This window comes from Elephas maximus, chromosome 14 (assembly GCF_024166365.1).
Source record: "Elephas maximus indicus isolate mEleMax1 chromosome 14, mEleMax1 primary haplotype, whole genome shotgun sequence".
In the NCBI taxonomy this organism is placed as follows: Eukaryota; Metazoa; Chordata; class Mammalia; order Proboscidea; family Elephantidae; genus Elephas; species Elephas maximus.
Window position 1 is genome coordinate 25,319,739 of NC_064832.1, and position 27,166 is coordinate 25,346,904.

The 27,166-nt window shown below is 43.2% G+C and overlaps 2 protein-coding genes across 4 annotated transcripts in view; one reads left to right on the forward strand and one right to left on the reverse strand.

Annotated features, from left to right (window-relative positions):
• Window positions 1–468: 468 nt before the first annotated feature.
• Window positions 469–17,742, reverse strand: ALG11 (ALG11 alpha-1,2-mannosyltransferase). The gene is made up of 4 exons (XM_049853334.1): window positions 17,640–17,742; window positions 13,408–13,638; window positions 8,142–9,073; window positions 469–3,666 (listed from the first exon to the last, which is right to left on the reverse strand). Exons 1-4 carry the CDS (start codon window positions 17,681–17,683, stop codon window positions 3,395–3,397), a joined length of 1,479 nt encoding a protein of 492 aa, XP_049709291.1. The 5' UTR covers window positions 17,684–17,742; the 3' UTR covers window positions 469–3,394.
• A 195-nt stretch (window positions 17,743–17,937) lies between these two features.
• The window catches only part of ATP7B (ATPase copper transporting beta), a 134,355-nt gene continuing 125,126 nt past the window's right edge, over window positions 17,938–27,166 (forward strand). For 2 of the 3 annotated variants that reach the window (XM_049853292.1, XM_049853290.1), the window contains exons 1-2: window positions 17,938–18,072; window positions 18,656–18,760. In XM_049853292.1, coding sequence (XP_049709249.1) covers window positions 18,707–18,760 — 54 coding nt within the window. In that variant the 5' untranslated portion in view covers window positions 17,938–18,072; window positions 18,656–18,706. The other variant, XM_049853291.1, reaches the window with a different exon arrangement.

The window sequence follows — 27,166 nt, forward strand, 5'->3', positions numbered from 1 at the left end:
CCAGCACACAGCACTAGAATATTGCACTTAGAATATTGGAACTGATGTTTCTTCAAAGTCTTCGACTTAGGGGGTGGCAGGGTAGGGAGAGGAACAAGAGTTACAGAGGAGCAGAGGGAAAGGAAGAGTAAATTGTTTCTGTTGTTGTTAGGAGCCTCAAGTTGGTTCTGACTCACAGAGACCTTATGTACAACAGAATGAAATACTGTCCAGTCCTGTGCCATTCTCACAATTGTTGCTATGTTTGAGCCCACTGTTGCAGCCACTGTGTCAATCCATCTTGTTGAGGGTCTTCCTCTTTTTTGCTGACCCCTACTTTACCAAACATGATGTCATTCTCTAGGGATTGGTCCCTTCTGATAACATGACCAAAGTATGCAAGATGAAGTCTTGACATCCTCAGTTCTAAGAAGCATTCTGGCTGTAATTCTTCCAAGACAGCTACAGAGGCATAATTTGATTCTAGCAGCTTGTATAGTTTATTGAAGTAATGTAACAGAAGTTAACTTTTTTGTTGTACTCATTGAAAGATTTAGCACAGACAAACCCTCAGGTATTTATTTATTCATATTCATAGTTCTGGAGTCAAGGGTATATTTAAACACATACACTCTGAAAGCACTGATAATCACATTGGCCCCTATCTCATAACGTTGTCTATAAGGACCTGAAAGTTAAAATAAAATCTATGAAGCACTACAGTGTTTTGCATGTCTGCAATATTCATTAAAAAAAATCTATTAAACCTGACAATCTATTTTTCTTGGGCACCAGAGGCCAGGCAGTTTTGGTTTTACTGTCTTTTTTTTTTTTTTAATTAATTGGAATGGGGAACTTGGAATTATTTGTAGGAGATAATAAATAACTCAGAATTGGGAGAGACTACATGAGGGGTATAAAAGATACTACACTGGGACAAACATCCAGGATAGATCAAATCAGTTCTTTAAATTATATTTAGATGCAAATAGGTAGTTGGAGAAGACTATTATACAAAGCACACGTACCATGTACTTTATAGCTCAGTCCTGGAAATAAAACATGAACCACCACTGCTGTGGATTCAAAACATAGCACATTTGGACCACTCACAGGCAGCGTGTTCTAGGAATTGACAGTCACACAGAAATTCTCTACAGAGCCAGGAGCTGACATATTGCTTTGATGCTTTTCATGGTATCACTTAGCCATTCAGGAAACACACACACACACACACACACACACCCCACCACATTTCCGAAAACCGAACCCATTTTCGTCGAGTCGATTCTGACTCATAGCAACCCTATAGGACAGAGTAGAACTGCTCCATAGGGTTTCCAAGGAGTGGTTGGTGGATTGGAACTGTTGAACTTTTGGTTAGCAGCCAAATGCTTAATATCACGTTAGGTACATTGAAAGTAGACATATATGCCAACTGTGCTTTCTAATATGCTTGTGATAAATAAAAACCATTTGAAGAAACAGTTTAGAAGACATACTATAGAATTCCAGAATCCTTTCTTCCTTCACTACATCTTCTACTTTTGCTCTTAACATTCCAATATCTATATCTTTAGTCCTCTGATTTTCTTTGTGCAGATGGGTAGGCTGAATGGGCAGATGTATGACTCTTACCTCAAGGACTAGATATAAGAAAAAGCACTGGGCTGTGAGTCAGAAGACCCAGGATATAACCCTGATTCTGTCATAAAACAGCTTTGTGACACTGAAGGAGATAAGTAGGCTCTTTAGATTTAAATTGTTCTTGTCTATGAACTTCAAAGTAAGAGAAAACTGAACTAGCGAACGTGTAAGGTTCCTTCCAGCTCCAAATACCACCAGGTTTTTTTTTTCCTACATTGAATAATCTCTAGCACAAAGTTATGTTGGTGTGTCAGGACATCCTGGGACTCTGCTTTGCTCCCTTTTGATCTGGTGACAGAAGATGGCTCGTGGAGCTATGCAGATGTGCCACTGGTGTAGCTGGGAGCAGCTAATGGAGCTGGCTGGACAGATGAACAGATGAGTGTTAGAGGAAAGGAACAACATGCCCCTAACATAAACTGTATCAGACTGTGAAGGAGGTCATTTCACCCACCTGGAAGGAATGGATTATCCACGCAGAAAATGCCAAAAGCTGCTTATACCCTGGTCTTTTTAGCCATATCTGCAAAAAGCATATAGTCACTTTTCCATACTAGTTTTTCCAGGTAGAAGTCCTGTTAAATGTATACTTATTTCTAACTACTGGTTTAGTAAACAAGAATCTATATAAAGCTGTGATGCATTGATAAACATAGGATTACAGAAAACATTTACTATATATTGTTATCCTTAATTAAAGTAAACTTTATAATTTCCAAAGTACTTTCAATCTCAGTCCCACAACTCTAAAAGGCACTGAAGATCGGGTATTAATATCCAGATTATGATGAAGCAGCTGAGGCTCAGAAAGACTGAGTGGCAGAAGTCAGTGTTTGTAAATGATGGTCAGGCCCAGGTTTTCTAATTGCTAGTCCAGTGCTCTTTGCAGAATGTCCCCTTGTCATCTGACCACACATTGGGCTGGTGACAGTGATGTGCAGATGGGTCCGCAGGCCATAGGTCTACTCTCATAGAACAACTGGTCTGGATGTCCTCACTCAGACCTCTTGAATCAATGACTTAGAGCTGACTGCCAGCCTCTGAGATGCAGAGCTGCCAAGGGACAACGTGAAGGGCCGGTACAAATGTGCTTACAGCATGAAACAAAGGCGATTTTCACAAATACCTTGTTATGGCAAGGACTGCTGGCAGTACGCTAGCCTCCACATCCACGCTTCCACATCCATAAAACAATCGTGGTCAGCACACCTTTTGGCTATGCTTTTAGAACATGATTAAATAAGCCTACTTAAGGTTTCTTTTCTCATTTAAGAAAGTCATTATGTACATTCAAGAGTGACCCACAATACTACTGTTTAGAATTTAAATGCCCAAGAATTTTTCTAAGTGTTCCAGAAATGTCTGGATAATTCTGAAGTGCTACTCAATTATCAGGGATCCGTTTTCCTTCTAACATTTTCTTTAACTCTGTGTTCTAAAGTAAAATGATTTGACCAAAATAATTTTTAAAACATGGATTACACAAAAATTCAAGATTGTTAATCTTTTTTCTTTCAGATTCATATTTTCCAGAATTTGAGGCCAACACTAGTCTAAACTTTTTACATTTAAACCTTAAGACATTTTACTCACTTTATAAAATCACCTTTCCATGTAGGTAATTTTGTTTTTCATTGAAATAAATACCTTGGCTATGTACATACCGCTGCAAATATTGCTGAAGCTGACTTTATTATACAGGGAATCAGTTTAGAAAAATATATACACATGAAGATGTTTAACCACTTCCGTTTGCGCAGATGCGGCATCATTTAAATAACCTCTCCACAGACAACAGGAATGTCACTTCAAACTCCTGATCTGAGAACCTGCGTACAGATGCACGGGCACTCTTCCTGATCTGCAGCCTCCTTTCTGCCGGCATGGAAAGGATCTGAGCCATGGTCTCAGTATAGGCTTCTTCACTGTCAGCCAGAAATCCAGTCACATCTCCTTCGTAAGGAACTACAATGTCCAGCTTTGGGCCCCCTGACTTGTGTGCAAGGATAATTGTGCCGGCTGCCATGCACTCCACGATTCCTGAGAAAGAAACAGAAAACATGTAGTCTTGTGAATGCGAGTGTGCTCATTAAGAACGTGAATGAGCAGAAGCCTTTAAAAATTTCTGTATGTCTCTAAATTTGCTCATTTAACTCCCATGATGGAAAATAAATTAATTTTGAGTTTTTCAGTTTTCAAAGCTTCACAATAATGCTGATTTGGTCTCAAAACAGGCAAGTAGATGAAAGAAGAATCTACAAAAATGTATAATTTGTAGGTATGTAAAACAGATTGTAAAACAAACTAAAAGACTAGATAAGAAAACAAACAAGAAGATTAGAGAATGCTAGCAAGGGGTTAGATAATTAGTAGGTCTTTTTTTTTTTATAGCCATTATACCCACTGCCGTCGAGTCGATTCCGACTCATAGCAACCCTATAGGACAGAGCAGAACGGCACCATGGAGTTTCCAAGGAGTGCCTGGCGGATTCGAACTGCCGACCTCTTGGTTAGCAGTCTTAGCTCTTAACCACTATGCCACCAGGGTTTCCAGGTAGGTATTAGAAAGATAAAATGGAGTCCCTAGGTGGCACAAATGGTTAACTGCTTGACTAGTAGCTGAAAGGTTGGCGGTTTGAGCCCACCCAGACGCACCTTGGAAGGCAGGCCTACTGATCTGCTTCCAAAAGGTCACAGCCTTGAAAATGCTATGGAGCAGTTCTACTCTGTACACCTTGGGTCGCCGTGAGTTAGAACTGACTTGACAGCAACTAACAGTAATGGGATGATTTGAAAGGAGTAAAAAAATATCAAAGCAAAATTTTAAAAGTTCATATTATAGCCAGGACCAGGCACTGTTTCATTCTGTTGTGTACAGGGTCGCTATAAATCGGAACTGACTCGACGGCACCTAACAACAACAACAACATATTATAGCATCGGCAGAAAAAAGAAAAATGTAAACTACCTTCGTGAAGCATACTATTGCTGGTGCCTACATTACTGCCTGGATTTCTGGCTAATTTATTTGAGACTTTCAGGGGTCCGATGGCAGTGTTGAACTAAATGGAAGTACTGGATAAACCTATTGTTGTCAAGTCGATTCTGACTCATAGTGACCCCATATGACAGAGCTGAACTGCCTCATAGAGTTTTCCAGGCTGTAATCTTTGCAGAAGTAGACTGCCACATCTTTCTCCCGTGGAGCGGCTGGTGGGTTTGAACTGCCGATCTCTGGGTTAGCAGTTCAGTGCTTAACCACTGTGCCACCAGGGCTCCTTCAAAGTACTGGATAGTTTTTGCCAAATGATATAGGTGAGGGGTATACATTACTCTAACCAGGCTTTCAAATCATATTCCTAGAGAATTAAGCCCATCAGGAAATGATTTAAGTGACTATTTTCTCAATTCTCCAAAGGATGGTGCACAGCTGATATTCTAGACACAGCACAGAAGTTAAATCACAACTGTTTCTGTAACACTGTCAAAATCCTTACAGAACATATTCTGTTGAAGGCGGGCTACCACCCCTTCGTACTTTTTCAGAGACCTCAATCTAATCAGTTTTATCCCCTCCCTCCCGTATCTTCGAGGACCTCTCCCTCTCTACTGGCCCCAGCATATCAGCATCTCAGCTAGTTCAGACCTTCTCAGGTCACACGTTCTCCTCTCATTACTGTCTCTTCTCTCATCTCCCTTTTCCAGATCAACTTACTGAAGGTGTATTGTGCACTTACTAACTTCACTTGCTCACCTTCTCTCAACGTTCACCTCACCACAACTCAACGTTTGCTTCCAATTCTCCATTAAAGTGCTCCTGCCAGGCCACCAATGACTTGCTTACCTTACCCAGTGCCTGGACAGCACTGGAATCTGTGCCCTTTCCCTTCTTCCCCAAATACTTTCTTCCCTTGCTTTCCAAGATGCTGTACTCTGCCGGTCTTCCCTGTCTATTTCTCCTCTGCTGGCTCTTTGGCCCACTTATTAACTGTTACTGCTCTTAACATTGTGTACTAAGAATCTCTCCTCGCTTTCCACATGTGGCCTAGGCAATCTTATCCACATTCATAGGGGCTTCAATAACTACCTGGGCAATGCCAACTCTTAAATTTGTATTTCCAGATCAGGTCCCCCTCCTGTACTTCAGACTCATACATACAACAACCTACTGAACTGGTGTAAACAGTTTGCACTTGACTACTAACCTAAAGGTTGGTGGTTCAAACCTACATAGTGGCTCTGCGGAAGAAGGGCCTGGTCATCTGCTTCCATTAAGGTACAACCAAGAAAACCCTATGGAGCAGTTCTACTCTGTCACATATGGGGTTGCCATGAGTTAGAATCGACTCTATGGCAATGAGATTTTTACTGGACACATATATTTATGTGTCCCACAGATGATTCAAGCTCTACATGTTCCATACTGGACTCAGAGACTGCCTCTCCTCTTGGGCTCCTTCTGCTGGTGAAAGCCAACGCCATTCACACAATCGTCCAAACCCTAGGCAGTCATCTCTGCTTCCTCTATTTCTCTCAGTCAACTACCAAGTCCTGCTCAATACTACTTAGAATCTCTCTCAGGTACGATTACCTACCAAGTTCAGTCTGCCAGCACATCTCCACTGGGCTGTCTCAGCAGCCCACCAGTCTTCCCGCCTTCCTTGTCTTGCTCTCCCTGCTCCCCATCAAACCACTCTCTACACTGTGGCCAGAGCAAACTTTCAGCAACAGAAGGCTTTTAAATGCCGTACTTAAGATCCTGCTATCTTCTCCTACTGCCCTGGCGTGGCCAGGAGACCAGGCCCAGCTCACCTCTCCACCGTCCTGCTGTTCCTCCCTCACACCATCTCCAACCACGCTGGGCTCCTGGTTCCCTGAGGTAACTGCCAATGCTCCTCTCTAAAACCTCCTGTCTTTCACAATGCTGTGCTCTCTGCTGGAATACTCTGCCCTCTTTGCCCAACTGACTTCTAATTATTGTTCAGGTCCCAGCTCATGGGTCACATCATTGCCTTGGATAACTGTTCTCTGGCCCCCAAGTCTGTGGCTGGGGCTTCTCTTAGGTGCTTTCATATCCTCCAGACTTTCCCTGTGGTAGCGCTTAGCACAATGCCAGGGCTGGTGCATCCAGGGTGCATACCGTTCCATCAGTGCCCTATGGGACCACACCGAGCAAAATGTGGGGACCAGACCTGCTCAGTCACGGAAGCAGAGGTGGACCAAGGTTGGGAGTTGGGCCTGGGCTTCCATCGTCATAGACTAGGTGGCTTCCAGGTGGTGGGCAGCAGCCAGGCAGAAGTGGCTCAAGATGAGGGTCTGGTGTCCCGCACTCAGACACCTGGGTACCCTGAACTATGGGGGACGAATATTCGGTCAGACATTGCCCAAGTGGACCTTAAGTGATGGATACCTGTACATCTACCTGGGCCCCATCCAGAGATTCTAATATGGTAGCTCAGTGGGATTTGGGTACACCAACCAGTTGCCATTGAGTCAATTCCAACTTATGGTGACCCCATGTGTATCAGAGTAGAACTGTGCTCCATAGGGTTTTCAATGGCTGACTTTTTGGAAGTAGATCACCAGGCCTTTCTTCCGAGGCACCTTGGGGTAGGCTCAAATTGCTAACCTTTCGGTTAACAGTGGAGCATGTTAACCATCTGTAATACTCAGGGACTCTGGGATTAGGGTAGGGCCCAGGAATCTGTACCAATATGTAGATTGGGTTAGATGGGGAGACGGGATCAGAAAATGTGGTAAAGAGCAGGGCTCTCTCAGTTAGAACCTGATTCTACCATTTACTGTGTGACTGATCTTGGGCAAGCTCTAAACCTCACTGTGTCTGAGTTTTCTCAGCTATAAAACAGGAATAATAATGTCGTTGTTGTTGTGTGCCACTGAGTTGATTCCAACTCACCAAACCGAAACCAAACCCAGTGCCACTGAGTCGACTCCGACTCACAGCGACCCTAGAGGACAGAGCAGAACTGCCCCATAGAGTTTCCAAGGAGCACCTGGCGGATTCGAACTGCTGACCCTTTGGTTAGCAGCTGTAGCACTTAACCATTACGCCACCAGAGTTTCCTCCAACTCACGCAACCCTATAAAACAGAGTAGAACTGCCCCTTAGGGTTTCCAAGGCTGTAAATCTTTACAGAAGCAGACTACCACAACTCTCTCCTGCCAAGCAGCTGATGAGTTCAAACCACCGACCTTTCAGTTATCAGCTGAACTCTTAACCACAGTGCTACCAGAGCTCCTTTGGAATAATACCTATCAGACAGGATTTTAAAGAGGATAAGTTAATAATACTTGTAAACAGTTTGACACAGAGACCCGCACACAGAAGGTGGTCTATTATTAACTACTGCCTGACAGGGTCTCACAGGAAAAAAGCATCTTGGTGGACTGGGGGAACAGAATTAGGACTCAATGCAAACTTCAGGTATTATTATCAAAACAACCTAAAATGTGTGTCTTTTGGCAGCCACAAATTGTTTAAAGGACAAACTCACCAATCCCAAAATGCTCATTCCACATGGTATGAAGACCAATTGTTGCTTCAGACAAATACTTCTTTAATTCTTCAAATGGGATGTTTATTTTAAATTCCACATCATCTTGAACTCCTAGGTCCTCAGAAAGCCTTCTCAGTTGATTTACTCGAAGTTCATCATCTTTGTTACGACAGCCCCCAATGAGGATGAGTTTAAGTGAAGGAAGTGACTCCGCCCCCTTCTTACTGAGCAGTTTCGCGAAGGCTTTGATCTGCAGAGGATGATTCTTTTCAGGCCTGAACTGGCCAACAGAAACCAGCACGTGTCCTGGGGTTGTCTTCTTCTCCTGTAAGGAAATGTCCAGGAAAGTCTGCACATCACAAGGTGGATAAACAATGCTAGTACAGTTCCCAACCTTCCACAGGGAGAGAATATGGGCCAGTGTCCAAGAAGAATTGACCATGACGACATCACTGCAGGACCCAGCGAGTCCATACATGAAAGCAAACAAATAGTAGTAGATGAGCTTTGCTTTGCTGAGAAAAGGATTCCTGGTGATGAAGGCTGCATTATTAAATCCAACATTTTGATTCTTCACTACAGAGAACATGTCGGTGCTGATGGTGGGATAATGAACATAGCTACCAACTCGGCAGCCCCCTACATACTTAAACAAAGGCAGTGTGAAGGCATAGCCCATGGAATCGATGTACACATCAGGAACGCACTGCATCAGAGCTTCCCAGCCAAGAAACATGGATCCTAGACTTTGGCCCAGCAGTGTGAAGTGAGGATAAAGTGAATCTTCCACAAGGTAGCGCTTCCTTAAGAAAACAAACTTCACCGGGTAAATTAATCTGATGTTAAACCTTCTGAAAGCACCTTCTAGTATCTGGTCACCACTGATGTTAACATCCCCAGTATAAACAACATAAACCGCGTCAGGATACCTAAGGTGGAACACAGTATTTAAGAATTTCATTTGCTTAGGTTAAGATTAAGCAGAGTTAAAATTTCACAATCATAGAGCTTATTTTTATACTAAAAACAAGTTTTCTACTCACTGTACTTGGACTACTGGCCCCACCCTTTCTTGACTCTTATACTCTTTCTCCTACGACTGAGAGATTAGTCCTTCAAATAAGACAGCGCTTTCTAGTTCTCTGTTATCTCCTCCGCCAACGGCTTCACGTACAGTAGACACCAATAAAGCTAAATAAAAACTGATTTATGAACAAGACTTTTTTCAAGAAATACTCAAAAGTTTCATTTTAACAACTTTCTCAGTATAGAAATGGTAATGAAATATTAATAGAACACTCATCAACAAGAGTTAGAATTCACTGAAGGTATCTTTAGATAGAATTATAGTGCTAGTGCATTTTTAAAAGCAAGATCTTGTACCTGCATGACAATTAAAACACATGACACAGGTATCCTGGAAATACCTAAATGCATACTCATGACTTTAATGCTCTGGCCTCCCTGTGATTGTCTTTATTCTTCTTCTTCAAGTTATAAAAAAAAAGTTATAAGCTATTTATTAAATCTATAATGGTGTGTTAAGGGACGGCGATACAGGGGTGAGGGAGTCTTTATCTTCAAGGAGCTCAGTCCACTGGAGAAAACAGATAAATAATTACAAAACTGCAAGATAGGTGCTGACGGAGAGAACCATAGGATGCTGGAAGCCTACAAGGTGACCATCTCACTGTTCTTCCCTAGTCCCCCTCCCAGTCATTCCTTATCCAGCAGCCAGAGGGATCCTTTTAAAATGTAAATAAGATTGTCATCTTTGGTGGCTTAAAGATGGCCACAAATCCTCTGACACTTTTTCCATCGATAAGGGGGATCTATGGTCCCTCCCCTTCAGTAATGGTGAGCCCTGTGATTGTCACTTCTGCTTTGAATATAGCGGAAGTGACATTGTGCCCATTTCTGGACCAGGCTGCAAGGGACTGGCAGCTTCTACTTCCTCTCCCCTGAATGCTCACTCTAGTGGGAGTCAACTGTTATGTAGGAAGTCCAGCTAACCTGAGACCACCACGTTATGTGCAAGCCCAAGCTGGTCACGTGGAACTTGGAGGGACAGAGCTGTCTTTGCAGTTCCCCGCTGTTCCAGTCAGCCCAGCCCAGGAACAAGATACATGAGAGAAGGCTTCTCATGACTCCAGCCCGTTTCGCCTAACTGCAAACAGTATGAGGGACTCAAACAGGGCCCATCAAACCCTAAAAACTATGAGCAACGATTGTAGTATTTTAAGTCGCAAAATTTTGGGGTGGTTTGTTATGTAGCAATGGATAAAAAACCTAAATTCCTTAACTTGGTCATTAAAGTTCTGTGTGATCTGAGCCCTGCCTCCCTCAGTAACCTCCCCTTTCACTCCCTCCCAGGCCCACCAGGTTTCAGCAAAACTGGCATTCCTTTCTTTGAACAAGCCAAGCTCCTTTCAGACTTAGGGGACTGTCAGTAGCTCTTTTCTCTGCTTTATCTTTCCCATCTTCATTGTCTTTTCAGAAGACAGGCAGTGTGCATGTGGGTTAGAACATGGGCTCCAATGCCTGTTTCCTTGTCTGTCAAATGAAGCTAATGGTAACCTCATAAGGTTGTTATGAAGACTAACCCAAAAAACCCATAGTCTTCATATATATGATATATGAAGACTAAGTGAGCTAATATACATAAAGCACTTAAAACAAAGCCTGGTAACTCTGTAAAGTTACTAGTACACATTTTGTAAAGCCTAATAAACACTCAGTAAATGTCAGCTATTTTTGTCATGCAGAACTCAAAAGTTTAAGTGTCATCTCCTCAAATATTTTCCCTGACCATTCAATCTAAAGTATTGAATCACTTACATATTTTAACTTTTTATATACTACTATCACTATTTGATATTTTTCTTCTTTATCATGTTTCTTTCAACTAAAATCTAAGGTCCATGAGAGAGGTCTGATCTATCTTGTTCAGCACTTTAATCTCAGCTCCTAGAATGGGGCCTGATACATAACCACTTGGCCAGTTGCTGTCGAGTCAGTTCCAACTCATGGTTGACCCGTTTGTATAGAGTAGAACTGCTCCACAGAGTTTTCAAGGCTGTAACCTTTTGGGAGCAGATCGCCAAGCCTGTCTTCTGAAGCACCTCTGGGTGGGTGTGAACCACCAACCTTTTGATTAGTAGCCAAGCACTTAATGGTTTACACCACCCAGGGACTCCTGCCTGATAAATAGTAGGTCCCCAATAAACACTGGAACCCTGGGGGCACAGTGGTTAAGAGCTCAGCTGCTAACCAAAAATGCCAGTAGTTTGAATCCAGCCGCCGCTCCCTGGGAACTCTATGGGGCAGTTCTATTCTCTCCAACTGGGTAGCTATGAGTCAGAATTGACTTGCCGGCAATGGGTAATAAACACAGGTAATTAAATGAAAATTGTACTGTAGCTTATGCTGAGCCATGGAAGACCTGTAGGAATTAACTGGGGAGAAAAAGCTAATTTCAGAAAAAAAGGAACGTTATATGGAAAGGCAAGAATCTAGAGAGAGCATGGCATTCAGGGAGCTTCTCCTAGTACAGTATGCTGGAGCAAATTATATGTGAGGCAGCAGGGAGGGAAGAGAAAATGTGGCAGGAACAAGATGAAAAACTACATTATATGACGTATTAGTTATTTGGATTTTGGGGTCAGGAGTAATGGGTTGCTGAGGAGTATGTATACAGGTGTCATGAAACTTTTCTACTGCCCTCAAGAATCGGATAATCTAGTTAGACAAAGCTACTGCACAGAGTTGGGGGAAGAGTAGTACAGATTGAGTAGGGAGGGCTTCAAGGAAGTAGAAATTTATCTGGAATTTAAGTCTTTGGATTTTTAGAAGATGGCAGGGGAAATACAGGGATGGTGGCCTGAAGCCAGGATGAGCCAAGAATGTAATACACAGCTGACGGAATTCCATGGGAAGGCTCGGGAACTGAATGATGGGTATGTGACAGGTAGTAAAGAAACCATGGCAGAATAGTAGTTTTCTTCATAGGACAAAACAATAATGATCCTATACCTTACTATGCCTTTTCCTAAGACAGAATCATAAATAATCTTGGGGTCGGGGTGGGGAGGAGGAAGCCTAAAACATTAAATGATGTGTAACATCACATTCCTTCTTGACATGGTAACTTAATTTAAGACTATGATAAAAACATAACATTAGAATCAAGTAAGTGCTTTTACAGGGATGATTTCTTGTGTGGACCCCTGACTAAAAGTATTCAGGCTTAGAGTGCTTCACAGTGCTTGGTATATTTATTATTTAATGTTTTCTGCACATACTTTCCCAAAGTGACTTATTATCCCCACTAAATTATACCATAAAAGGGAGGATACTTTCCCTTCCATTTCTTTATTATATGAAGTAAAATTCAACAGGATCTTGTAAGGCAGATGGACACATAAAAGAAATATTTCCTTACTGAAGAACGGTTAAAAAAAGGAATTCCTGGCTATGAATAAGGAAACTAGAGAAAGATGAATTTCTGGGCAATGATTTTTTTTTTTAATTGTGTTTTAGGTGAAATTTTACATAGCAAGTTAGGTTCCCATTTAACAATTTTTATACAGCTTGTTCCATGACATTGGTTACATTTTTCACAATGTGTCAACATTCTCATTATTTCCCTTCTTTTGGTTCTATTTTCCTTAATCTACCTTCCCTGCCTTTCCTTAGCTTCTCAGCTTTGTTTTAGGGTAAACGTCCGACCTTTGGTCTCATAAGGCTGGTTAATTTAAGGTAGCACAGTATTCACAGGTGCTACTGTTTATTTTATAAGCTAATCTCTGATTTGATGAAAGGTGACCATCAGGGATGGCTTCAGTTCCAAGTCCAAAGTGTCTTTTAGGGCGATAGTCTCTATTGGGGGTTCCTCTAGTCTCTATCGACCCAGTAAGTCTGGCCTTTTTTAGGAATTTGAGTTTTGTTATACATTTTTCTCCCATTCTAACCAGGACCTTCTATTGTGTCCCTGGTCTGAATGGTCAGTACTGGCAGCCAGGGACCATGTAGTTCTTCTGGGCTCAGGCTAGAAGAGGCTGCAGTTCTTGTGGGCCATTAGTCCTGTGGACTAATTTTTTCATTGAGTCTTTGGTTTCCTTCACTGTCCTTTGCTCCAGACAGGAAGAGACCCTTAGTTGTATCTTAGATGGCTACTCGCAATCTTTTAAGACTCTGGACAATGACTTTTTTTTTTTTTAATGGTAACAATAGAGTTAATTACCTAAGAAAGATGCGTACCTACTTTTTCTGCAGGGCTCTCAAGGCACACCATAACACTCTCTCTCCTCCTCCGCCAGCATTGCAGTATGGATGAAAAAATGCAATCACCATTTGATTTTTCCCATTTTTGCTAGTTGTCATTGACTTTTTCTTTCTCTGGAGCAGCAGTCTGATTCCCCAAAGGAAAATGACCAAACATACAAATAAAGTTCCACTTACAATTAGCCCAGGAAAGAGTAACGAATAAAAAAACCTAAAGCAAGAGAGGAAAAGTGAAAATCAATATTTATATTAAAAAATAAAAATATTTTAAAAATATTAAAAAAACAGTATCAAACTAAAGTCTTTTATATACCCACTTTACATAGTAGTGGCAATGAGACAAAAAATTGTAGTTTTTTGTGGTTTGCAAGTCTTCCTACAAAACATATACTCAATTATTGAAATTCTAATGCTATGAGATCCAACATCAGAAGTGAAAGTCCCCTTTAAGTCCAATTTCCACAACATGCAAGCACTGAAAGACTTTTCAATCAGCAGTAATAATCACCGTTGAGCCACCTTTCTCCTTACTCAGTCTATGTGTTCAAGGATTAAAAACAAATTAATGATTAACCTAAACATGATCAGGAAGGGCATCTGACCCTGAAAACGACAGTGTATAACCCAGAAAAAGCAGTCTCCTGAATGATCAATATTACATTAGTTTAAAAAGCTGGGTGACATAGGAAATTCTTTTTATTCTCTCACTTCACCTCATGTAGAATGATTTCTGGGGTAAAACGAATGGAATTTAGGTTTCTCCAGGTCTATTCCCAGTTCTGCATTTCTTTAACGCAACCAGTTGCCATTGAGTCAGCTCTGGATCATGGTGACCCCATGTGTGTCAGAGGAGAACTGTGTTATACAGGGTTTTCGATGGCTAATTTTTTAGAAGTAGATTGCCAGGACTTTCTTCCTAGGTGTCTCTGGGTAGACTCCAACTGACAACCTTTACGTTAGTAGCTGAACACGTTAACCATTTTCACCACCAGGGATGCCTTGATTTGTTTACATGACCCTAACATCACTGCCTTCCCTTATGTGCCTGAATGAGTTGCCAAAATTCTGCTAGTGTTCTACCTAATGCACAGTAGGATATTCCCTCATAAACTGGCTGCTAAAAGGCTCTCCGTTGCTGCCAGACAGACCGAAGAGCTGCAGAGCAAGGGCCCAGCCTCGTCCACCACCGTACCCCCAGTGCCTGCCATAAATGCCCGGTACAGAGAAGGCATTCAGTATTTGTTGACTGAATGTAAAATGTCATTACCTTTCAAGATAGCTTTTAAATTATATATTAAAATGATTTCTCAAAGTATATTTTTCCCTTAGGGTTGGCCAATATAAGGAGTACCCAATTTTTTGTATACCCTGCGTACCCTTACAAAGGATTTGAAGGACTTGTAAGACATAAAAACAATTAAATACTAAAGCTTAAATAATGAAGTCGGGAGCAGGGAAAAGAGTTAAGGGTAGCATGACTATTGGGAGGGGGGCTCAGAGATGCAGGCCATTTGTACATAGTACTGAACCACAGAGTGGGTTCTGGGCTGCTTAGGGACCAAAGCAAATACAGGGATGCTTTGTGTAGTTACATAATTTTCACTGTCCATAAGGAGAAAACATATGAGTTCTTCAGAGAAATAGGTATTTTATTGATATTTAGTTCTGAAACAGATTTTACATGTGGGATATTTCCTGTTGTAACAAGTCCATTACTTGAAGAGGTATCTGACTCTTTAAAAAGATTTGGTCTCAGGACATCTTTATACACTTAAAAATTACTGAGGACCCACAGCTTTTAATTATATCAAGGTTTCTCAACTTGGGCACTATAGACATTTCCGACCAGATAATTCTTTTTGGTGGGGGATGCCCATTGCAGGGTATTTAGTAGTATCTTGGCCTTGATTCACTAGATACCAGTGGCACCCTCCCAATCATGACAATCAAAAATACCTCCAAAACAAAACAAAACAAACCAAAACAAAACACCAAACCCACTGCTGTCAAACAGAACTGCCCCATAGAGTTTCCAAGGAGTGGCTGGTGGATTCAAACTGCCGGCCTTTTGGTGAACAGCCGAGCTCTTAACCACTGCACCACCAGGGCTCAAGATATCTCTAGACATTGTCAAATGTCCTCTAGGGGGACATTTCCAAATGCCCTTTAGGGCACCCCTGATTACACAAATTACACGGCATATGTACAAATATTTAGCATATTAGAAATGAGAGCTGACTGAGCAAACTAAAATATTTATTAATTCATTTAAAAATAACAATAAATCCACTACATGTTAACATACAGCATATTTGAATAAACAAACCAACTGATATTTTCCAAAACAAGAAAAAGAAAAAACTAAGAAGGGTGTCACGGATTCACATTTTTTTAAATGTCTTTAATGTTTAGCTTAAAGAAGACAGCTGGCTTCTCATATATGCTTCTGCGCTTCATTTGTAGTGATATACTGTTCCAGTTGAAGTACGTGAGGAAAATCTAATTTCATACAGACATGTAATATTAAACAAGGCTTTAAAAGAATAACTAATCAACAACAAGCCATTCATTCAGCATATATTTAGCCATTCTTTTTTACTAGTAAAGCAGGAAACCCTGGTGGTGTAGTGGTTAAGTGCTACGGCTGCTAACCAAAGGGCTGACAGTTTGAATCTGCCAGGCGCTCCTTGGGAACCCTGTGGGGCAGTTCTACCCTGTCCTATAGGGTCACTATGAGTCGGAACTGACTCGAGGGCACTGGGCTTGGTTTTTTTGTTTTGGTATAGTATTTGAAGTAAACGGAACAAAAATGAAGACAATATCTGAACTTTGGAGAAAATGTTATTCCACGGCAGTGGGTTGGAGTGGGATTCAGGAAGCAGAAACCCTGGTAGCCATAGTGATTAAGTGCTACAGCTGCTAACCAAAAGGTCAGCAGTTCAAATCCACCAGGCGCTCCTTGGAAACTCTATGGGGCAGTTCTACTCTGTCCTATAGGGTCCCTATGAGTCGGAATCCACTCGATGGCAACGGGTTTTATTCAGGAAGCAAGGAGCACTAGTAGCTCAGTGGTTAAGCGCTCCGCTGCAAACTGAAAAGGTTGGTGGTTTGAACCCACTAGCAGCTCTAAGGGAGAAATTTGTGGCAGTCAGCTTCTGAAAAGATTACCAAAAAAACCAAACCAAACCCACTGCCGTCAATTCTGACTCACAGAGACTCTGTAGGGCAGAGTAGAACCACCCCATAGAGTTTCAAAGGAACGCCTAGTGGATTTGAACTGCCGACCTCTTGGTTAGCAGCTGTAGCACTTAACCACCACACCACCAGGGTTTCCCCGTAAAGAGTACAGCCTTGAAAACCCTATGGGGCAGTTCCACTCTGTCCTGCAAGGTCACAGTGAGTCGTCATCGACTCGATGGCAAGGGGTTTGGGTTTTTGTTTGTTTATTCAGGAAGCCATCTAATTATAAAAGTTAAAGCTAAACCAAATGTGTAGGTATTAAAAACACTGTGTAAGTATAATGTACTAGGTCTTCGGTTTTATTAAAATGAGTAAGGCATTTTACAACAACAAAGGTGGAAAAAATTGGGGAATTTTTTTCACCAAAAATTTTTCACCCATACCAATAGTAGTTAACCTCTGGGGACGGTGACATTTCTGGCAACTTCTCTTTTTTGCCCATCTACTTCCTAACTTTCTTACAATAAACAATGTATTACCTCTGTAATAAGGATAAAGGTAATATTCTGTAGAACTACCCTTAATCAGAAAAAAATTAGTGGATAATCAAGAAGCAGAGGATGTAACAAATTTTATATTTAAATGACATTTGTTAACAACGGCATTTTTTGTGAGTTTAAGCGGGGGAGAAACTAAGGCAAGAGAAGGAAGATCCGACTTCTTTACCAAAATGAGACATGACGGATGGGAAAATAACTCCCGGCTGGATCATAAAGAAAAACGAGGAATGAAGGTGAATAATTTATTACAGACTAATTGGAGCGCGAACAAGAGGGAGAAAAGGCTAAAGCTGGGAACGAAAGTCTACCCAGGAGACCCCAAACAGGGAGGAATAAACGCTCTCCGGCCTCGAGAAAATATCCTAGGTTTGTGACAAGGCAGGCCCTCTCCCGCAAACTTTAGCTGCGCTGTGCGGGCAAGTACCACCGCTGAACGGAAAACACCTGCCAGCCCACACCTCCGGCTCCTCACCTCAATAATTTCCAGAAACACCAACCCCCCTCGGCGGCCGCCATCTTCCGCCGACCCCGGAACTCAGGAAGAGCTTTCCGTTCCTCTTCTGTATTGGCTCCTGAGGAAGCATGCGGTGCTGCCCCGCCCCCACAGGCCGACTGCGCGTTCCAATTGGCTGCTGGCAGCGGCTTCCCACGGCCTTTCAACCAGTAGAATCTGCCGAGGCGTGAACGAGTTTTCGGCGTGGCGCACACCGGTCCCACCCCTGTGGGCGGGGCTGTAGTGGAAGCGGAGCCGTAGTGGGCGTGGCCTCTGATGGACAGCGGCACTCCCGCCCTCGGCCCCCTCCCCCACTCGAAGCCCCTGCGTTGCGCGCCCGCCCCCAGCCCAGTGCCCGACGCCGGTTGGAGGCCGATGGGAGTCCCCGGCACGACCCCGGTTGATCTTCCAGGTGCAGAGCTCACTCCCCCGCAGCTGCCGCTTTTGGGACCCGCGGGCGGCGGGAGCCGGGCGTGGAGACTGAGAGGGGCAGCGCAGGCGGTGGACGCCGGCGCCCTCCGCGCCACGCCGCACTTTCCCCCTGGCGGTGGGAAGCCCTGGCGGTGGGAAGCCCTGGCGTCTGCCGCCCCGGCCTCGGCTGCGCCCGGCTTGCCCGGTCTCCCTGCCTGGCGCCCGCCTGTGGCCGCGGACCGAGCGCGGAGGCGCCGGCCCCAGTAGCGGATCCCGGGGAGACAGGGAGGGGACGTGCTCTGCGCTCCCGGCCGGAACGAGGAGACTGAAGCAGCGCCTCTAGTGTGGGTGAGGGTCTCAGGCCCACCTTCCCCTCAGTTCTTCTCCCCGCGCCCCAAGGCGACAACGGCCACGCGCCGCGCGACTTTGAATTAACCCGCGGGCTTGGGGTTCGGGTTCCCTCATCCGAAATGAAGGGCGGGTTCCCGGACCTGTCCTCTCGTCAGAACTAAACCGCAAAGACGCCTTACACACCCCACGCTCTTCTCCCGGGTTTAAAACCGCCCTACTTCCCCCCCGACCAGGTGACCTTTGGGCTCCGGGCCGAGTTAGAGAGCAATTCGGTCCTCCGAGGGATGATGCCTGAGCTGGACAAACGGAGTACGGCTAGAGAAGGGGCCGGTCGGAAAGTAAGTGCCCTTCCCCACCCCTGCGCCGCGGCTCGCGCCTACCTGGAGGACGGCGCACGCCCACCTGCCGGACCCGAGCCCTTCCTCTGCTCCCGGGGGACGCCGGGCAGGCCGAGCGCGGGAGCCCCAGCCCCGGAGGAGTCGTGGCTTGGAAGAAAAGCACCGTGCAGAGAGGGCATGCATCACCTGATTTTCAAGGACAATTTAAGAACCCGGTACTTTTCTGTACGTCTTTATGCTATGAAGGGTTCTGATGCCGGAGAGTGAAGTGAGCATCGAGGTGGTCTAAGAGCCCCAATTGCTCAAAACGATTAAATTGTTTACCTAGGGAAGTTATTCAGAGTAGGCGCACAGGCCTTTTATGATTTCGCCAGGTTTTACATCTTCTTTTTAATATAATTTATTTTATTTTTGTTGAGAATTACACAGCAGAATATACCCTAATTCAGTAACTTCTATTTGTACAGTTCAGCGACCTTGGTTACCTGTGCATTGTGCAACCGTTCTCACCCTTCTTTTCCAAGAGTTGTCCTGCTCCATTGACATAAACCCACTGCCCCCTGAGTTTCCTATCTGAGTTGCTGTTGCCACTTTGATCTGGTATAGATAGATCTTAAAAGAGCACGATGCATTTTTTTAAAGAACAATTTTGAATCCATAGTATTGCATAATACGTTAATGTGTTCGCTTAAAAAATGCAAACAATACAGAACTACTTAGCATGAAAAGCGGATCTGTTTTCCAGTCCTTTTTCTATTCACGTTCATGTCTTCGTTGAACTGTTTCAGGCACAGTGTGGAGCTGAGAATACAATGGCTGACAAGATAAATATATGCATATTTAGAGAAATGTTTAGTTTGTGTGTGTGTTTGGTTTTTAAAAATTTTGATGTTTTACATCAGTGAAATTATAATGTGTATTCTGCAACTCTTTCTTCAATTTAACGATGTATTTTGGAGAGTGTTTGGCTTGCTCTGTTTAACCCCCTGCCCAGTGTAGTTTGTTTTTTGTCTCCCTGTGTGTGCACATGCTGGTTGTTGCTCTCACAAACCGTGCTGTAGTGGATGTTCTTGTACATGATTCTTAGTTTGGGGGCTTGACTGTTTCTTTAGGATAGATTCCTAGACCTGGAGTTGCTGGACTGAAGAGTGTGCTGTGCCTTTTCTACAGATTTCTGAAATTAGTTCAGCAGAATTACTGATAACTTTAGTAGTTGTCTTAGATTCCTAATGCTGCTGTAATAGAAATACCACAAGTAGGTGGCTTTAAAGAACAAAAATTTATTTTCTCACAGTTCAGAAGGCTAGAAGTCCTAATTTAGGGCATGGCTTTAGGGGGGAGGTGCTTTGCCTGTTTCATCTTCTCTCAGCAGGCCATCCTTGGAGTTCCTGGGTTTGCAGATTGTCCCTGTCAGATACCGTCTGTCTTTCCCCTGTGTCTTCCTGTATCTCTGTGTGGATGCTGCTCTTTAAATAACTCAGAAGTGAGTAGGTTTGGGACCCACCCCACACTGGCCTCAACTGATTAGGATTATAGGGTTTAGGATGCCAGCATATTTTGGGAGGGCACAATTAAATCCATAAGAGTAATGAAAGCCTTCTACGCTTTTTGGATATAGAAATGAAAGACAAGTGGATTAATGAATGGGTAGAGAGAGGCTGGCTGATAGAAGATTCTCACACAGCACGACTCTATATTTGGGTGTGAAGAGAGCACACATGGGAGGGGGGAGCTTCCATCCCCATGCAATCAATGCCTAGTCTGTTGTTGTTAGGTTCCAACTCGTAGTGACCTCTCTGCCTGTCAAGAATTCTCCTCATCCTTCCAGATCAAGCCGAAGACCTGCTGCCTCTGAAGCTTTCTGTCACTGCCCCTGCCCATGCTGATGTCACTTTCTAGATCCCTTTGATAACAGCATCAGCCAACTTTACTGTGCTGGACTCTGTATTGTTATCAGTTGCCTTTGAGTTGGCTCGGACTCCTGTTGGCCCTGTGTGTAATAGAACAAGATGTTGTCCAGTCCTGTGCCGTTTTCATGATTGTTAGTAATCTGGCAATGTTCCGTTGTGATCCGTAGGGTTTTCATTGGCTTATTTTTGGAAGCAGCTCGCCAGGCCTTGCTTCCTAGTCTGTCTTCCTAGTCTGGAAGCTCCCCTGAAACCTGTCCACCATGGGGGGACCCTGCTGGTATTTGAAGTACCAGTGGTACAGCTTCCAGTATCATAGCAACATACAAGCCCCACAGGACAGCAAATTGACAGATGGGTGGTGAGGGCACTGTATCGTGTGCTTTATCTCCCTTTGTATGTTCTCTCACAAAACCCTTCGACATAGGTGTTATTATTTTGTTATCATCATTTATTTAACAAACATTTTTTTGAGTACCTACTATTGCCAGGCATTGTAGGCAGTGGGATTCTAGCTAAGACCAAGAGCTTAAGAAATTCACATCTAGCAGTGACCAGGAGAGGGACGTGGTCCATGAACATTTTTCGACCACTTTCTGTTTACCTGGTACTGAGCTATGCAGTGGAGAAGCAAAGGTGAATAAAGGTCACCCCCCTGTTCTCAGAGCCGACACTCACAGTGCTGGAACAGAGGTGTTTACACAGTACAGTACCCACAGATAAGACTGATTAGGCTTTTCTGGGAGAAATGGTGCAGAGAGAACTTTCGAGGAGGTGGTGTGTGAGGGGGGTCATGAAGGAAGAGCGGCACTGAGCTGGCAAACAGTAAAATGGAGGGAAGTTCATCGCAGGCAGAGACCAGCATGTGCAAAGGCCCAGAGGATCGGAAATGGGAAAATGCACGTGGGGTGCTATGAGTGGCTTGGCCAGGCTGGGAAAGTGACTGTGGAAGGCTTGCTTATCAGGCAGAGGAATTTGGACTTTATCCCATGGACTGGGGAGCTTGAGCATGGGAACACAGCCTGAGTTACTCCTCTGTGAAGGAGGGTGAAGTGTAAGGGGGCTGCTGGAAGAGTAGCTAGAGGCTATTGAAAATTATTGACCCTGTCTAGACTGAAGGCAGCTGGAAAGCCTGAAAAAGAGTTGGAAGTTGACTTCTTCCCTGTGGAATTGTCTTTGTGGTAGAGAAAGTTGACTCTCTTCTTTTGACTGTCCAGAGTATCAGAGGCCACTGAAAGTCCCCACAGTGGCAAGAATACAGATTGTGATTGGTGCATAAGTAACAGGGTAATAAGCCATGGGAATGGGAAAGCTGGATTTTAAATGCTTGTCACCCTGACACGCGTTTTCCTCTCTGTTGGAAGGGTGCGATGGCCTCGGTGACATGACTCCTGGTGCTGCTCACTGACTCTGTAGCATAGTGTCAAAGAAGTATCTGTGTTCAACTGTGTTCAGTATTTTTTTTTTCTATAGGAGAAAATTTGGTTCATTGACAAGTGGAATTTTGAAGTGTCTTTTTTTATTGTTCAGATTTTTTTTAAATCAAGTTAAAGGAGAACATCTGAGCAGATCAAAGGTCGGTGTGATAAAGTAGAGGGCAAAGGAGACATTGACTTTTATTTTGATGTAACTAACATTGAAAGTATAACTTGTAAAACACCAACAATTGTGACATCTGTGGTTTCAGAACATAGCAGTTTCGTGGAAGCTAATTTCTTCAGAAACTAAAAATCATTCAGCATTGGGTTTGGAAATATTTACAGGTTATTTTTATCAAGGTAATTTAACTCAGTCACAAGAGTTTTAAAAATAAAGACCAAAAGGGGAAAATTTGCTTTTATTCCTCCACTCCTAGGATGGCAGTTGTAAGCATATTTGTAGATTTCCTTTCTTGTTTGCTTTTGCTACACCTAGTTGTCAATTTAGAATTAAAAATACATTCTTACAACTCAAAGGCAACCATATTATGGCACAACTCAGTGTTAACATCTTGGCATATTTCATTCCAGCTCTCTTTTCTGCGTTCTTTTTGTTTATCTAAATTCAATAGTACAGGTACTTTTTTTAAAAAATGGCTTTACTGCAATATGGGGCCCTGGTGGCAGAGTGGTTAAGTGTATGACCGCTAACCAAAAGGTCCGCAGTTTGAATCCACCGACTGTTCCTTGGAAACCCTATGGGGCAGCTCTACTATGTCCTGTAGGGTCGCTATGTGTTGGGATCAACTTGACAGCAGTGGGTTTGGTTTTTGTTTTTTTACTGAGATTTAATTTACATACCACAAAGTTCATGAAGTATACAATGAATTTGAGTATGTTTACAGACTTGTACAGCCATCACCATAATCTAATTTTAGAACACCTTCATCCCTTTTTTTACCAGAAAGAAATCTAGTACTCAATTAGTACTCCCTATCCCTTTCCCTCCACCCCACCTCCCTTCATCCTTAAACCAGACCAAAACCAAGCCCATTGCCATCAAGTCGTTTCTGACTCATAGCGACCCTATAGGACAGAGAACTGCTCTGTAGAGTTTCCAGGGAGCGCCTGGTAGATTCAAACTGCTAACCTTTTGGTTAGCAGCCATAGCTGTTAACCACTATGCTGCTAAGCAACCCCTGATTTTTCTTTTACTTTTTATAGATAAGTCTGTTTTAGACATTGCACAAATACAAAATCATATAATATGTGGGGTTTTTTTGTGACTGAGCTCTGAACACTGCATAACAGTTTCACGGTTCATCCATGTTGCAACATGTATCAGCACGTCATTCCTTTTTTATGGCTGAGTAATATTCCGTTGTACGGGTATACCACATTTTGTTTATTCATTCATCAGTTGATGGGCATTTGGGCTCTTTCTACCTTTTTGCAGTTGTGCATAATGTTGTAGACTAGTCTTTGTATGCATGTATGCTTACATTTCTCTTGGGTAGCTACATAAGAGTAGAATTGCTGAGTCACTGAGTAACTATGTTTAACATTTTCAGGAAATGCCAGACTGTTTCCAAAGTGGCTACACCATTTTATATTCTCCCAGCAGTATATGAGGGCTCTAGTTTCTCCACGTTCTTTTCAACCTTTGTTATTATCTGTCCTTTTAATTACAGTCATCCTACCCACTGCTGTCAAGTTGATTCCGACTCGTGGCAACCCTATATAGCCATTCTAGTGGAGGTAAGAGGAGCCCTGGTAGTGTAGTGGTTAACTGCTTAGCTGCTGACTGAAAGGTTGGTGGCTTGAACCCACCAGCTGCTCTACAGGAGAAAGATAAGGCAATCTACTTCTGTAAAGATTACAGCCTTCAGAACTTCACGGGGCAGTTCTGCTCTGCCCTGCATGGTCGTTATGGACTCAGTGGTGGCTTTTCTTTTGCTGCGTGTAAAGTGGTATCTCACTGTGGTTTTGATTTGCATTTACCCAGTGACTGATAATGTGGAGTTAAGGTGCTTTTATGTCCATATTTTTCACTCAATATTGTAGCATAGCATTTTCTTGGAATAGATTTAAGTGTATAAGCTTTAAGTATACAAATAATGCATGGAAACTGTCATTGTGAAAAAATTACATAAAGTTTTAATGACAAATTTTGAAGGCAACACTTTAGGTGCTTCTAATAGATTTTTCTAATTTAGCCATTGCTCATTTTTTTTGGGGGGGGAGGGGCAGCGCTTCACTTTCTTCTTACTTACTGGTGAAAGGAAAGGTTTCTCCCTGTGGTTCAGAGAGGGCCAGTAAGACTTCCCCAAGGTCAGGTAGTTCCCAGGTGGAGGGGCAGGATTTGAATCCAGGCTATGTGGCTACAGACTGTGTACCTTCAATCACTGCTCTAGAATGTTGCCCGATTAGGGTCGGTGTCCTGGAGAGTTGAGCCAATGAATCAAACTCCAAGTCAGAAAGAGAGAGAGGGTTTATTTAGCAGGTGTCCACTAACGGGCAATCCAACAGCAACACAGGCTGTCTCTGTGGAGTCCCGAAGGGCGTTTTTACATTAGAGCTTATATATGATTTTTACAAAGTTTAGAAGTGTCTTTGTAGCTCACAGATGGCATGGCTGGATGAGTTAGTCATTACAAGATAATTACAAGAGATTCTTTATCAGACCGAAGAGATACATGTTAGATATCTCCTCATCAGGCTAAAGATATACATGCCAGACATCTGGGCTCTAATCTTCCTGTGGGGGGGTTCGTAAGTCACAGGTGGCTGGGCAGAGCAAAACAAAGTCATTAACAAAGGTATGTGGAAGGGAGAAGGCAGGCAAAAAAGAAAAAAAAAAGATTCATCATGGTGTTAGTTATGTCTACTATATAATTAGTGAGTACTCTTCTCCCTGCCCACTCTTGTAACCATCAAAGAATTTTTTCTTCTCTGTTTAAACTATTTCTTGAGTTCTTAATAGATAGAGCCAGCAATCCAATTGTCAAGCTCTCAGTTGCCTGTTTTGAAAAGGAGAAAACATGCTGGGGAGTATTAGGGTCACAAGAGGGTCCCTCTACGCTCACCCTCAGAATCATTTACTCAGTAACTTTCCTGATTGCAGTGATCAAGGCAGAGCTGGACACTATGGGCAACAAAAAATGAGTATCCAGAAAAACCAAACTCAATGCCATGGAGTTCAAGTTGATTCTGAGTCATACCGACCATATATAACAGAGTATACCTGCCCCATAGGATTTCCAAGGCTGTTTTTTTTAATCTTTATGGAAGCAGACTGCCACATCTTTGTCTCGTAGAGTGGCTGGTGGGTTCCAACCACTGACCTTTTGGTTAACAGCCCAGTGCTTAACCACTGTACCACCAGGACTCTTTAGGAAAATGAATAAGGCATAATGAATTGCCCAGGAGGAGCTTAGCGCCTGTTACAGGGTAAAAACATAACAAAGTTCAAGAAAGCAAAAAGAAGGGTTTTATTCGACATGTGTTCAAAGAGGCAAAAGTGGGAAAACAGACAAGCGTGCTGCCAGAGCCATGTCTGCCTGTTGTTGTTGTTAGGTGCCGTCGAGTCGGTTCAGACTGATAGCGACCCTGTGCACAACGGAACGAAACACTGCCTGGTCCTGTACCATCCTTAAAATCGTTGTTATGCTTGAGCTCATTGTTGCAGCCACTGTGTCAATCCACCTCTTTGAGGGTCTTCCTCTTTTCCGCTGACCCTGTACTCTGCCAAGCATGATGTCCTTCTCTAGGGACTGATCCCTCCTGACAACATGTCCAGAGCATGGAAGACACAGTCTCGCCATCCTTGCCTCTAAGGAGCATTCTGGCTGCACTTCTTCCAAGACAGATTTGTTCATTCTTTTCGCAGTCGGTGGTATATTCAATATTCTTCGCCAGCACCACAATTCAAAGGCATCAGTTCTTCTTCGGTCTTCCTTATTCATTGTCCAGCTTTCACATGCATATGATGCAATTGAAAAAAAACCATGGCTTGGGTCAGGTGCACCTTAGTCTTCAGGGTGACGTCTTTGCTCTTCAACACTTTGAAGAGGTATTTTGCAGCAGATTTGCCCAATGCGATGCATCTTTTGATTTCTTCACTGCTGCTTCCATAGATGTTGATTGTGGATCCAAGTAAAATGAAATCCTTGACAACTTCAATCTTTTCTCCGTTTATCATGATGTTGCTCAGTGGTTCAGTTGTGAGGATTTTTGTTTTCTTTATGTTGAGGTGTAATCCATACTGAAGGCTGTGGTCTTTGATCTTCATTAGTAAGTGCTTCAAGTCCTCTTCACTTTCAGCAAGCAAGGTTGTGTCATCTGCATAATGCAGGTTGTTAATGAGTCTTCCTCCAATCCTGATGCCCTGTTCTTCTTCATATAGTCCAGCTTCTCGAATTATTTGTTCAGCGTACAGATTAAATAGGTATGGTGAAAGAATACAACCCTGACGCACACCTTTCCTGACTTTAAACCAATCAGTATCCCCTTGTTCTGTCCGAACAACTGCCTCTTGACCTATGTAAAGTGTTCTGGAATTCCCATTCTTCGCAGTGTTATCCATAGTTTCTTATGATCCACACAGTTGAATGCCTTTGCATAGTCAGTAAAACACAGGTAAACATCCTTCTGGTATTCTCTGCTTTCAGCCAGGATCCATCTGACATCAGCAATGATATCCCTGGTTCCACATCCTCTTCTGAAACTGGCCTGAATTTCTGGCAGTTCCCTGTTGATATACTGCTGCAGCTGTTTTTGAATGATCGTCAGCAACATTTTGCTTGCGTGTGATAGTAATGATATTGTTCTATAATTTCCACATTCGGCTGGATTGCCTTTCTTGGGAATAGGCATAAATATGGATCTCTTCCAGTCAGTTGGCCAGGAAGCTGTCTTCCATATTTCTTGGCATAGATGAGTGAGCACCTCCAGTCCTGCATGTGTTTGTTGAAACATCTCAACTGATATTCCATCAATTCCTGGAGCCTTGTTTTTCGCCAGCACCTTCAGGGCAGCTTGGACTTCTTCCTTCAGTACTATCGGTTCCTGATCATATGCCA

Coding starts and splice junctions, on each gene's coding strand:
- ALG11 (XM_049853334.1), bottom strand. CDS start 17,683: ATGGCGGCCGCCGAGGGGGGTTGGTGTTTCTGGAAATTATTGAG. Junction 13,639..17,639: donor TGTTTCTGGAAATTATTGAG/GTGAGGAGCCGG, acceptor CTCTTGCTTTAG/GTTTTTTTATTCGTTACTCT. Junction 3,667..8,141: donor GAATGAGCATTTTGGGATTG/GTGAGTTTGTCC, acceptor TTTCTTTCTCAG/GAATCGTGGAGTGCATGGCA.